The sequence below is a fragment of the Perna viridis genome, chromosome 1 (assembly GCF_037379345.1).
Source record: "Perna viridis isolate PV_CMFRI_1.1 ecotype Kerala chromosome 1, ASM3737934v1, whole genome shotgun sequence".
Taxonomy (NCBI): Eukaryota; Metazoa; Mollusca; class Bivalvia; order Mytilida; family Mytilidae; genus Perna; species Perna viridis.
In genome coordinates, this window is record NC_142445.1 from 49,673,889 (window position 1) to 49,686,768 (window position 12,880).

The 12,880-nt window shown below is 30.5% G+C and overlaps 1 protein-coding gene across 2 annotated transcripts in view; it reads right to left on the reverse strand.

Moving 5' to 3' along the window:
• Window positions 1-1,585: 1,585 nt before the first annotated feature.
• Window positions 1,586-12,880, reverse strand: part of LOC148629172 (sortilin-like) — a 31,457-nt gene continuing 20,162 nt past the window's right edge. For both annotated transcript variants that reach the window (XM_088545534.1, XM_088545542.1), the window contains 9 exons: window positions 12,285-12,576; window positions 10,965-11,082; window positions 10,250-10,324; window positions 9,563-9,679; window positions 8,769-8,904; window positions 8,044-8,150; window positions 6,800-6,914; window positions 5,400-5,525; window positions 1,586-4,914 (listed from right to left, as the gene is read on the reverse strand). In XM_088545534.1, coding sequence (XP_088401660.1) covers window positions 4,900-4,914; window positions 5,400-5,525; window positions 6,800-6,914; window positions 8,044-8,150; window positions 8,769-8,904; window positions 9,563-9,679; window positions 10,250-10,324; window positions 10,965-11,082; window positions 12,285-12,576 — 1,101 coding nt within the window. In that variant the 3' untranslated portion in view covers window positions 1,586-4,899. The remainder of the gene's footprint in view (window positions 4,915-5,399; window positions 5,526-6,799; window positions 6,915-8,043; window positions 8,151-8,768; window positions 8,905-9,562; window positions 9,680-10,249; window positions 10,325-10,964; window positions 11,083-12,284; window positions 12,577-12,880) is intronic.

Consider the following 12,880-nt stretch of genomic DNA (forward strand, 5'->3'; position numbering starts at 1 on the left):
AGATAGCTGGACAAACCATGTAGCCCTTATTTCCCTAATGAAATATTGAATTGTTTAACTATCTCTAATAGCACAAATATGAGAAAATCCAAAATCTTCAATCCTACACATACCAAATTTGGTTCCAATAGGTCAATTTACGTCAGAGGAGAAAATTTTTGATAGAAAAAAGAACATTAAAGAGCCAAAAAAAATGTCAAAATAAGGACAGATTAAAATGGAAATTTGACCACAGATAGATCTGATCACGCTTAATGCTAAACCTAACAGTTTTGGAGCTATATGTGAAAAACTTCAGTCTTGCATCCCATGTTCTATTTTTAGTAACAGTGGCCATGTTCTTTGACAGATCAAGAATCACTAAATCAGTTCTATGCAGAATACCCCAAGAAACATTCAAACCAAGTTTAGTTCTAATTAGTCCAGACTCCAGTGGTATCAGAGAAGGAGTTTGGAAAAATTTATAAGGACAATGATGATGGACACCAAGTGATGGCAATAGCTCAAAGGGCCTTCGGCCAGTTGGCCTGAAAATATAAAACAAGTACAGTTGCATAGAATTTTTAATGTAAATTCATCCTTAAGTTTAACACCAGAATGAAAATGTGATAGTCCAGATATGTAAATAGCAAGCAATATAACAGCTAACATTTAACCATTACTAAATAGCCTCAGAAAATCAATAGCATTGTAATAACCTACAATTTATAAAATACCAAAAAACTCTAGTCTATTTACCAGTATTGCTTATTTTGATATTCTAGAACATAACTGCAGATGAATGAAAATGTTACGTATTACAACATATAACAAATTCTGTAACTTATTTATGGGTAATTATTTCACACATGGAAGACAATAGTTGTGATGAAAAAATCTACATTAAATGATATCTACCCAACATGAATTTCAAATTATTAATATGCAAAATTATAAACCCAATGACTGCTAACCTGTATAATGCCGTACATGTAGAATATACGATTTGTCTCCCACTTACAGAGTTATACATCAAAAACTCTTTATTTTTCTTTTTGCTTGAAACAACTAGAAATACTAAGTAATTCTAACAAATGGAAGGTAACGTTGTAATTTGTTATTAACAATGAAAAAACATATCTGGACAAAATAAAGCACTGAATCAATCTTAGTATCAATTCTACTCCAAAATATGAATGACCCATTCCATAAAAAAAAACAAAAGGTTATGTAAGAAAAAAAAACAGCATTGATTACAATGTTATTCTTCATCATCACTCAGGCTCTCACACAACACATGTATTCAAAGCATAGAATGATATACCAACAAACAGACATATGTGATTACCACAACAAGTTTGGTCTTCATCAATGAACAATGTAAGGCACAGAACATTTTCTGGGATTTTATGTTCGAGTTAGAAAAGATTTTTTTCAGCAAGCGTGAAAATTATTTTTTTCAGCACCGGCCAAAGTCACAAATTTTTTTTTTGAAAATCTACACTGTTAAGTAATGGGGGAAAATATAGAATCATTTTTTTTTGTCCATGGCTGAGTAAGAAAATTTTTTGGGGACTCAATTTAGAATAATTTGATTTTTTAAAAAAAATAATCCTACGTCTCTCTCAGTATAAAAATGGTCTGTGCCTTTAAAACAAACATAAAAATTCTATAAATAAACCAACAGGATCACAGTAAACATTTGAACATTATGGCTAGCAAGAACATAATAAATTTAATGGTTTTAATAACAATACAGGTAATGTGTTGATAAAGAAATAAATCACAGAAACACCCCATTTTATCATTGTTTTACCATGGGCTGACCATTTCTGTTGCATTTACGCCCTGCGATTGCAAGGGGTTAAATAAATGGCCAGTCCGTGGTAAAATAATGAAAAAAAAAAGGAGTTCCACGATTTACTTAGATTCTAATAGGACTAGTTTCTTCCTATTTTTGAATAGACACAGCCTATGCGTTGCACGAAATGTTGGTCATGTGTTTATCACTTTCTTACCATGGCTGCAGTCTAAAGAACTTCGAAGAATGTCAAATTAGAATAGACACTTTTATTGTTATTAACCTTCAATTGTGAAGTAACAAAGTGAAGCTGGATTTTAACTATTAATTAAAGCACCATAAACAATATAACAGAAAAACAAGGACCAACAAGTTGTACCAACATCAATATTTAGATTATACATTCCTGCCAAAACATTACTTCCAATATCTATCTGAAATATATCCCTTACAAGAGTGAAAAGTATATAACTAGCTACCCACAGCTGAAACAACTCCAGAACACCTTTTAAATGCACTTGAACTACATTTCACTGACTTTACATCAATAACCATTTACATCCTTATGCACCTATCAAAAGTGTTTTCATGAAGTGGCTTAGTAACAAGTAACATGTGCTAAAAATCTTTACAATAATTTCATTTAATACTTGGAAGACTTAGGACAGATTGCCCCTTAAAACATCTATAACAAAAGAGAAATATTGTTAGTTAATCCGGTATGAGAAAAGTAAAACAAAATATTGGAAAATTATTAGGTACAAAAATGTGTTCTGACATTTTGTCTAAGCAAAAAAGCTCATCAATTCAATACCTATATCTTAAAGACCATAAATTGTTGAAAAAAAAAGAGTAATAAAAAATTTACCATCTGTCAGACTTTTATGGAATTTCTTCCTATGGTGAGACAAGATTTCAATATTTCAGAATTGCTATTTTCAAAATACTAAAAAAATCATTCTAATCTATCTTTTCAATTCTACAGGATGCTCTTATTTCATCTCTTCTTAATAATTGGATATCATATTCTATGGGATAAAAGCATAGTACAGTACAGAGATAAGTAGTCGATCAGATTTTAAGTGAACTTTTTAAGTGTCTTTAAACAATCATTGTGGAAAACCAAACAAATAACCAACCAAAAGGATTCAAAACATTGCAACAGTACCACATGTTATACATTTTGGCACATGGTCATTCATGTAACATCATATTTAACATCAATAAATTTCTGCATCAAAATATTTACAAAAACTCCCCAGCCATGTTTACAATATTTTGGATTTCATAAAGATTTATTAAAGCCAGTAAATTCAGTAGAACATTACTGATATCATCTTTAACTTATACTATTGAGTACTCTGATGCATTTTTAATAGCAACTTCATGTTTTCTCTTCACTAATGGAGAAATGAGTTAAAAATTTTGAAAATACTCTTTTTGAAATACTGCTGAAACTTGAGTATTACAACATACAGGCAAGGTCTAATTGCTGAAGATAATTTAATACTTCAAAATAACATTACAAAATGTAACAACACAACACCAAAGAATCTAATGATATGCAAAACAGAATAAATAAATAAAGCAGAAATGTCAACATAAAGCAGTAACTATAAAGCCTATATTACAATATAAAGGTATATGTTAGTAAAAATGTGTTTGTTTGTTAAGAAGTGCTCCCTCAGTCTATCATCCCTCATCATAGTGCTACCCTTGTTTGAAAGTACCAATTTCTTATTTCAAAATTCCCATATTAAAATGCCAAATTTGCATACTGCCATCCGCCTTATCTTTAAGTCATCATTAATTAATCCAATTAAACTTCATCACCTGTAATCTTTATGTATATTACATCATCGTCACTGATGTTACACTAATGAAGGGCATAATACAGTAAAATGTTTTTACAACAATCTGACTTTGTAAAGCAATCAATTTTTAAAAATTCTGTGTCATTGCAGAGTAGAGAGCAAGAGCACATTATTAGATGATAAACAACTAAGTGAAATTAAAAATTACATAGATGAACATTAACTCCCTATAAGTAACCAATACCAACAGAAACCTAACAAAATTATGACAAACAATTAAGTGACATCTCGATTTGCAAATGGCTATTGTCGAGTTTGGCAACATTGACAGTGATCTTCCAAGCTTCTAGGAAGGTCTTATGAAAATTATGAACATTTCCAAAACAAACAGCATGGAAATTGACTTTTTTTCAAAAAGGGAATATAATTTAACTCATTTCATATACCAGCAAAATTTTATATTTTTAGAGTCATGTCACATTTATTTAAGCGAGGGTACATATAAACATCTAATGTGTGAAAAATCATAAAACAAAAATATCAGTGTGTGGGTGTGTTAGACAAGATAAAACACTTCTAAATGAATATACAACTGTGTTGACACTATGTTTCTACTAATAATGTATAATAGAGATAAAAAGTGAAATAGCTAAAGTTTTACTTGTGTGCTCAATTCATAATCACTTCTGATGTATTTATATGAAGCCTAATAACTCGTGTCCCAATCGTCTTGTAATATAAATAATAAAATAACTATAAAATAAATTACAATACAAAAAGAAAACCTTTCAGCTAAAACACTCATCATCTAACCTCATAAAAATACATTTATACAAAATAAATACAATAATTTTGACACCAACAAAGACCCTCTTCCTAAACTTCTGAAAGACTGTTATTTATGTCATATATGATAATTGCACAAATGAATTTTCTTCTTAGCATCAATGAAATATTAGATCATTTTTCTGTTTTTTTTTATCTTTATCAAGAATTTGTAATACCAAATAAAAGTTCTCACTGACTTTTTATTTTTCTACAATTTCATAATTATAAAGTTATGGTAATATTCCTCATGACATAATAATTATAAAAAAGGTCAACAATCAACAAAACTGCCATATAATGTTCATGTAACTGTATCCCAAACCATGTCTATAAAAAGGGATCTCATGACTAGGGAAAAGCAGGAAGCTGTTTACCCCAACCAATGAATGGAATTCACATGAAAAGGATTGTATGTCCATATTAGTCCTTCCTTATCACAAGATCTGGGAATGTTGAGAATTCTTTTCCTTATCACAGCTATGACAACATGTCCTGAAATAAAACAATATTTATAAGGAAGGTAGGGACTTCATCATTATAAGAGTATATTGATCCAGCATTGACTGGTCTTTAGATGTACATAAACAATGTAACTTATTATGCTTATTTCTACTTCTTCTACTTAATGTTCAAAATGGTCTAAAAAACTACATTTTGGACAGATTGATGGATGGACAGGAACCTTTTTGGAGGGTATAACATAATACTTCGCCACTTCATGTTTATCTACCACTATCTTTCCATCACATTTTACAGCAAGAATGCAATCTGTTATATTTCAGTTGTACACAATTTTATTATGTATCCATGACTTGTAATATAAATGCCACTAATATAATCCAAGAAAGTTTAACATTATTTTCAAGTAACTACAAAAAATAAATATTTGCATAAATAAGGCTTTAATATAATGTACTTAATGTTTGTGAATGTAAAAGATGAATGATTAGAAAGACAGTGAAATTCCTATTACTTACAACATCGGAATCATCATGATATGATTGGAAGTCCCTACGAGTTGTGTAAGATGGCTTTTGGTCCTTTTGTGTCTTGCCATTACTGGTACTTCCACTGCCTTTTTTAACACCAGGAGAATTGAGTTCCTACAAAAGATATTGATCAAAATTAAAAAAAGAAGATATTTCTGATTCAATGCCCACTGGTGATACCACCAAACCCAATCTTAAGTGTATGGTCAAAAAAAAAAATCGTCAAACTGGATGTTATTGTCACACCAAGTTCAAAATCTAACACAATGTAAAACACAAATAAAAAGCTTCTGTCAAAGTATCAAGACATTTCTAAGAAAAAAACTGTTTCAAATTTCATATCACAGCCATATGGTCAAAATATCAACAGAGTTGGCAGAGAAAGTCTCCAGAGTGAAGGCTTCTGTTTATTTGATTTTACCAATGCTTTGGAATAACAATGTGCCAATCACAAAATTTAATGTTTACTTGAAAATAAATTAACTTGGTGAGAAAAACCATATAATAAACAGGATAATCAATTGGTTATCATGAATAACTAAAGTGTTAATACACTGTGAAAGTATTATAGATCGTGGGGTACCAATTTTTATGGTTTAAATGGGTGGGCTAATCTAAGAATTTAAAAATCCAATGAATATTTACTGCAGACCATCGGTTTAGGGGGGGTCAATCTTCAATATAGTTGACTTGTTCTTGGAAACTAAATACTTCTAAAAAGTGTTTACCAGCTTGTTCAAGCTGAATTGACTAATAAAATGACCATGCATACCTCAAATATATGTCTAAAAAATATTTGTAAAAAAACTTATATTTTCATTTGTCATTTGTAATGGATAAGCAACTTCCGCTGTGACACACGATGTTCATTTTATGCCAAATGAATTTAATTGTACTAAAATGTCCTCTCAGTTTTAAGTTAGGTCTGGCCTCTATTTAAAGGCCTTGGATTACTACTGAGTACTGAGTAACTTTGAGTAAAGTCTTAGTTTGGGTTACTATTTTTGAAAACTTGGGTAGCTATTCAGCTCCTCATTGTTGGTGGCATAATTAAAACCAACTGTAATCATAAATAGTAATTCAAACTGTCTTGACAAACACAATTTTTTTTAAAGTAACTGAATTCTGAAAATCATTTGTTTTAACTAAAGTCAGTTGTAATTACTGTCTTTTCATCACATTTCAATACAGTGATCACGAAATAATACATAGTAGAACACTTCATCTTACAGGTGCAGACTCTGGTTCAGCCAACTGATACCCACAAATAGAAATAAAAAGTACCTTCACGGCATTACTTGTCCCAACAACAATAACTTGTGCATGGAAAAAGCTCCACACACTCCTTAAGTCTTGGCATTCTTCAGCACAACTTACAACTTTCTTACCTCATCATCTGAAGAGTCATGGTACAGTCCTGCCTTTGTTAACTGATTCTCTAACTCGTCATTGAAGTTAACATCATCTCGTTGGTTTAGTAAAGAATATCTGTATGTTACATTACTGTAAAAAGACAAAGCAAATTTCAATCTACGGAATCATTGCCTGGTATTGACGTCATGATTCAAACTAAACTTATCATCATCAATTACAGTAGGGAATCATTGCTTGGTATTGAGGTCATGATTCAAACTAAACTTATCGTCATCAATTACAGTAGGGAATCATTGCTTGGTATTGAGGTCATGATTCACACTAAACTTATTATCATCAATTACAGTGAATCCTATGTAACCTTAAATAAACTAAAAATCTGTCTGAACTTTCTGATGTCTCTCCCTTAATAGATTCAAACTTTTGTAAATGGAACTCTGTCTAAACAAACCAAAACTCTTATTCTTGGAGTTTTCTTAAGACAGGTTTCAATGAGATTTTTCAAAGAGCATTTGTACTTAGAATATTAAATTATGTGTTGTTTAAGCCTTTGATTCGTTCTTTACATATTTTATTTGGGTTTTTAGTTTTCATGATTAGTTTTACAAGAGAAGCATGAGCTACATCATTATGAAATAAATGCATCGATCGTAAATATATAAAGAGAATGGATATGGTGAGTATGTCAAAAAGACAACAACCACACCATAATGAAAACTGTCAGCTCAAGGCCACCCACTGGTCTTCAATGAACGACACAGAAACCCTCATAATGCCGGGCAGACTGCAGCTGTCCCCAAAACAACATTATACAAATGTACATCAAAACAGTTGCTCCTATAGACTCCAAATACAAAAAAAAAGTTAACTGAAAGTGCAAATGAAACAAGACATACAGAGACGATAAATTCATGACTTGGGACAAAAAGGTTGGAGTCTCTTGTTAAAACAGAAATAACGAAACTGATTATAGGTTACACAAATGAACAAACAAAGGACTACCAGCAGTTTACTGAAATGGCAGCTCCAGACCAGTTTAAACCTGCAAAAAGTTATGTTCTCACTGTATGTTATAACATGTCATAGCATGGTCACAAAACTACAGTAACTTTGCCCTCGGCAAACTCAATTACTAATTCTGCAAGGCATTGATTATATGTTATACATAAACATAACTTTACTTCTTCCCTGTACAAAAAACAATGTTTTCCTTTCCTTTCCTGTCCACAATTTTTACGACATTGGTTTAAGTACTTACTGTCTTCTCAATATAACAAATTTATAAACAAAGAATCCTACAGCAACTATAATTATTAGAGCAACAATAACACACACTGCCGCTACAGCACTGGCATTGTGGGATTTCTGAAATAAAAAAAAGGTTAATGTGAAGTACAAGCAATTTATGAACTGTTGTCCTTTATAAAAACTAATACCCAAATAAAATCTAGTTTTATGAAGCTTTGATACATAATAGTTATCTATTTTTCTATATAATTCTTATCTCATTTGTTTCATTACTACCTAGTAGTTTTACTTTAATGTAATTTTAAGATTTATAGTCAGGAATTCAGGCAAATGCACATTTCCATCCCATAATTCCTAAACATTTCAAGCCACAACCTCCATAATCAATCCTAGCCTTCCTTTTGTAAGTCTGTAAAATGACATACAATTACTGCAAGACTAAAAATTATATGCTATATTGTAATTTCCACAAGTTATGCTCCTGTAAAAAAAAATGTCATAAGAAAAATATATTCATTTAAGTGCATCAGACATTGAACTTTGACCTACTGACTTCTAAGTTATTTTGTGTTTTTAAATTTTGTGAGAATGTATTCAGAAGTTTTGCCCCAAATACCATTATGGTTTGGACAAAGAGGCAAAAAATGGTGTAACTGTCAATAACTTTCAGTACAAACTTACAAATCCTACACATGAACAAAAAAAAAACAAACATATCATAACCCTAGCTAATACCTTTCGTACATCTTGGACTACTTTTTCTACACTAATTTGACCATCATCTTGTTGACCACAGGTTTTACCTAGATTTATTTTCTTCCCACTAGGAGAAAAACCACCCTTGCATACATCATTTGGTATTTTTCTGTATCTAAAATAGCACATATACCATTGAGGATAATGTAAAAATTATTGTAAGCATGTAATTGAATTTAATCATAATATTGTTCTGTAACTTGTCCAAAAAAAAATTGATATGTTTTCCCTATGCAGCCTATAACACAATTTATTTTATCCAACAGTATTTTTATCCAACAAGTGAGACAATCCTTTGAAATTTTGCTGTGACCGTAATAGGTACATAAAAAATTATGATCGGTTTAAGGATAATGATGGGAATTTGTACATCAAGCTGAGTACAAATCAGTCAAAATGGTAAGCCACGGTGACATGTGCCAGTATTTTTTAAATATTTCACAATAAATAAGTTATGGTAATCTATTCTCAGTAATGAGATGATCTCATCTCATGAAGTTAAGATTCAGTTGAGAGAAATACTGGTTGAAACAAGTGAATAAATGTCACATTAAAAACTTGCTTCATGTAATACCAATGTACAAGTAGTTAATATAATTATTTATAGAAGAGTACCAAATTTCTTTCAGCCCATAAGTCTAACCATTATAAGCAGATTTGATATAAAACAAAAGCCTGAAATTTTTCATCACTACATTTAATACCCTTTTATGCTAGGGATGAAAACAAATCACTACTTATTACTAAGCACAAATATAAAACAAGAGAATTACCCCTCTGTGATAAGTTGTTCTTCATGACCCTGTTCACAGATATCAACCTTTGGTAATTTGAAGTTTGGCTGTACAATACAATTATCTTGTCCTTCAGGTCTATAATACCCATAATCACTGTAAACAAAAAGAATAATGAACAGAGTTGGAATAAATTATGGTAATTTAACTACATATTGGTACTGCTATGAGGCAGGTGTAATGGTAAATAATAAGAAAAAGTTGAATATAATAGATATATTTCAAAATACTTTTGTTATTTGAAGTTTTATATCAACTAGGATTTATTTTTCTTCATCTCAGGTGAATCCAAAAAGGGAATGATTTTTTTTGAAAATGTTATATTTTTTTATATTAATACACTGAAAAGTACTCAGAAAGCAATCTAGTTCTACTAAATAATCAAACAAGCTCATTATTTAGCACAAAATCACACAGTTGAGTATGATGTATATTTTCTCGCAATTTTCTACAGAAAAAAATTTGAAAATCTCTTAAAGTCACCTCTGGAAATCACCTTTGTCAATTGTCTGAAGTCTACTATCAATGGCTATTATTTTATCTAGTTTTACAAACTTTATTTTGCAGGGTTTGATCTGAAAATGAAAATAATACAAACCCTGTGACACTATAATAAAGACACTGCCATTTGTAAATCAAAACATTTTTCACAAATAAATTACCTACCATTCAAAATCATCTCTTACACATATACAAGGATTACCATCTTTTTCTAAACCATTATCAAATCCATTGAAGCACCTGTAATTATAAAAAGCAGTACATTATATTCTAATTATTCATAAGGTTAATTTGGCTGAGGAGGTGTGGTTAGTAAGTGACTGAGTGATCTTTAGGCATTCTTTAAAGTCACAGCCCTACAATTCTACTATAAAAACAAATTAGTATTTCATATATTCTCATTCCACTAAATCTATGAACTACCAAGCAGTGAAGTACAATCCTATCAATCGATGCACTGAATTTGATTCATTTATATTTGACTTTGTGATATATTTAATCCATGTGGTATTACAGCATATCATATTCTATTACAGCCACTATGTGTATAAGATCAGACAATTTCAGAGAACTATTACATATTTGTATTAGCATATTTTTGTGTATACTGGTCATACACACATACATACATACATACATACATACATATATACATACATACATATACAGAACTATATATGCAGGTTTTATCCTGAGGGTTCTTGTTATAAGTCTGGATATTATAATTGAGACATCTCTTACCAGAGGTATAGCACTATTTCAGTAAATGTTTCTTTACTTCCCATCAAAAACCTGTAATATTTCTCTTATAATGAATTTTGCTTAACTCGAGTAAATGTCTCTTTATTTCCCATTAGACAGCCTTTAATAGCTCCCTTACCAGGAGTCTTGTTTAACTTTAGTAAATGTCTCTTTTCTCCCAAGTAAACAGCCTTTAACATTTCCTTTTTCATTATTGTTTTCATGTGGTACCCAGGATTCATAGTCTGTATTCTTATCTGAAACAACAGGTTCACAGCTGTAATGAATCATATCAATCTCAAGACCAAACAAATTCAAAATGACACCCAACACATTTAACTTATCAGGGTATGCACTTTTACATCTAACAATGAATGAACATGCCTGACTCTTGATGAAGCTTTTAATTTTATTTAAAAATTTATAAGACTATTTACTACACCAGTACCAGTTTTCATCAATTTGGAACAATTTTAAAAAGAATTAGAAGTGAAAAATTATGATTTACAAACTGGAAGTTCCCAATAAAGATAATCATAAGTTTGGTCTGGACAACACATGGAAAATTTCTAGAAATTTGAGTCTGGGATTATTTTAAAAATTGCATTTTGATAATAAAAAAAATCATGGTGACCTTGGATGAGAGTCTTAGGATTTTTTTCATTGCCTTATGTAATAAGACTCAACTCTGTGATTCCTTTGCAAGTATCAGATTCACCTGAGGGATCGATATTTTACACTTTTTTCATTGAAAATGATGATGTACAAGTGCAAAACATTTCAGAATGAGTTCAAAAATTGACATCATTGCATATAATTTTGCATGATGAAAATAAATCACAAGTAATCACATTTTCTTGGAAAACTCATAACAGTTCAGCGTTATTACTTGCACACATGTTTTAAAGTATACAATAAAAAAAAACACACAAAATTATATTTTGAATTTTCAAACTACTTTAAATCAAATATAAACTTAACTATATTCTTCAGTATTTACATCACCAAAAATATAAAACAATTCTAATATGACATGCTTCAAAGCTCTTTAGATCACAGCCATATTAAAAAAGTGATGAACACATGACCAAAATTTCGTGCAACACATAGGCTGTGTCTATTCAAAAATGTGAAGAAACTAGTCTTATAAGAACCAAAATAAATCATGAAAACTCAATTTAATCACTGTTTGACCTTGAGCTGGCCATTTATGTTGTTATTTAACTCCTGACTATAGCTTGGGGTAAAACATTGTGTTATAAATGTGGTAAAACAGTGACAAAATGGAGTTTCCATGATTTATTTCTTAAACAAACATCTACTATTATGAATGACTTGTGTTTTGTATCACAGTAATGTCTGTACTTGATTTGAATGATAACCTTGAACATGAATAAAACATTTTGTTTGTTTTTAAAAATGCAAACCTTAAAGACATTGATGTTAATGAACAACTTACTACATTGGTCTTTGAAAATTTTATGGAAATCAATTATAAAGGTGGTCCATTTTTTGGTATCTGGCCTATATCCCCAGACACTAACTGTCAAAGATTTGGACCCTGGTTCTGTCAACAATCCAGTGAACATAACAGTCTCATTGCTGTCTGGTTTGATGAAGTCATAGGAATGCCAACATCGACCTTCATCAGTTGAAAATTTAAGGGTTTTAGGACTAGAAGTATCAGCAGGAACTGCCACAAGTAGACTGCCACTGTCTGCTATGTGGTAATGATGTGGTCCGTCTAATGCCTAGAATATTTTGAAAGCATCATAATTGTTAGAAGACGGTAATAATCTTGTGTGTATATCTCAATTTATTATGAGTACTGACTTCATAATATTTGTTTTCTATGTAGTATTATATTTAGATGCTATTTCAAAAAAGAAAGTTTAAAATGTAAACCTTTATCATCTATTACTATCATACACTACAAATAGTAACACATTGTTTCGGTCATATGTCATAGGTCATACAGCTGATTATATTATAACCTCTTTTTGTCAAATCTATGTGTGAAATTCATACTAAATGAAAAAGTTTTCTTGAATAGAT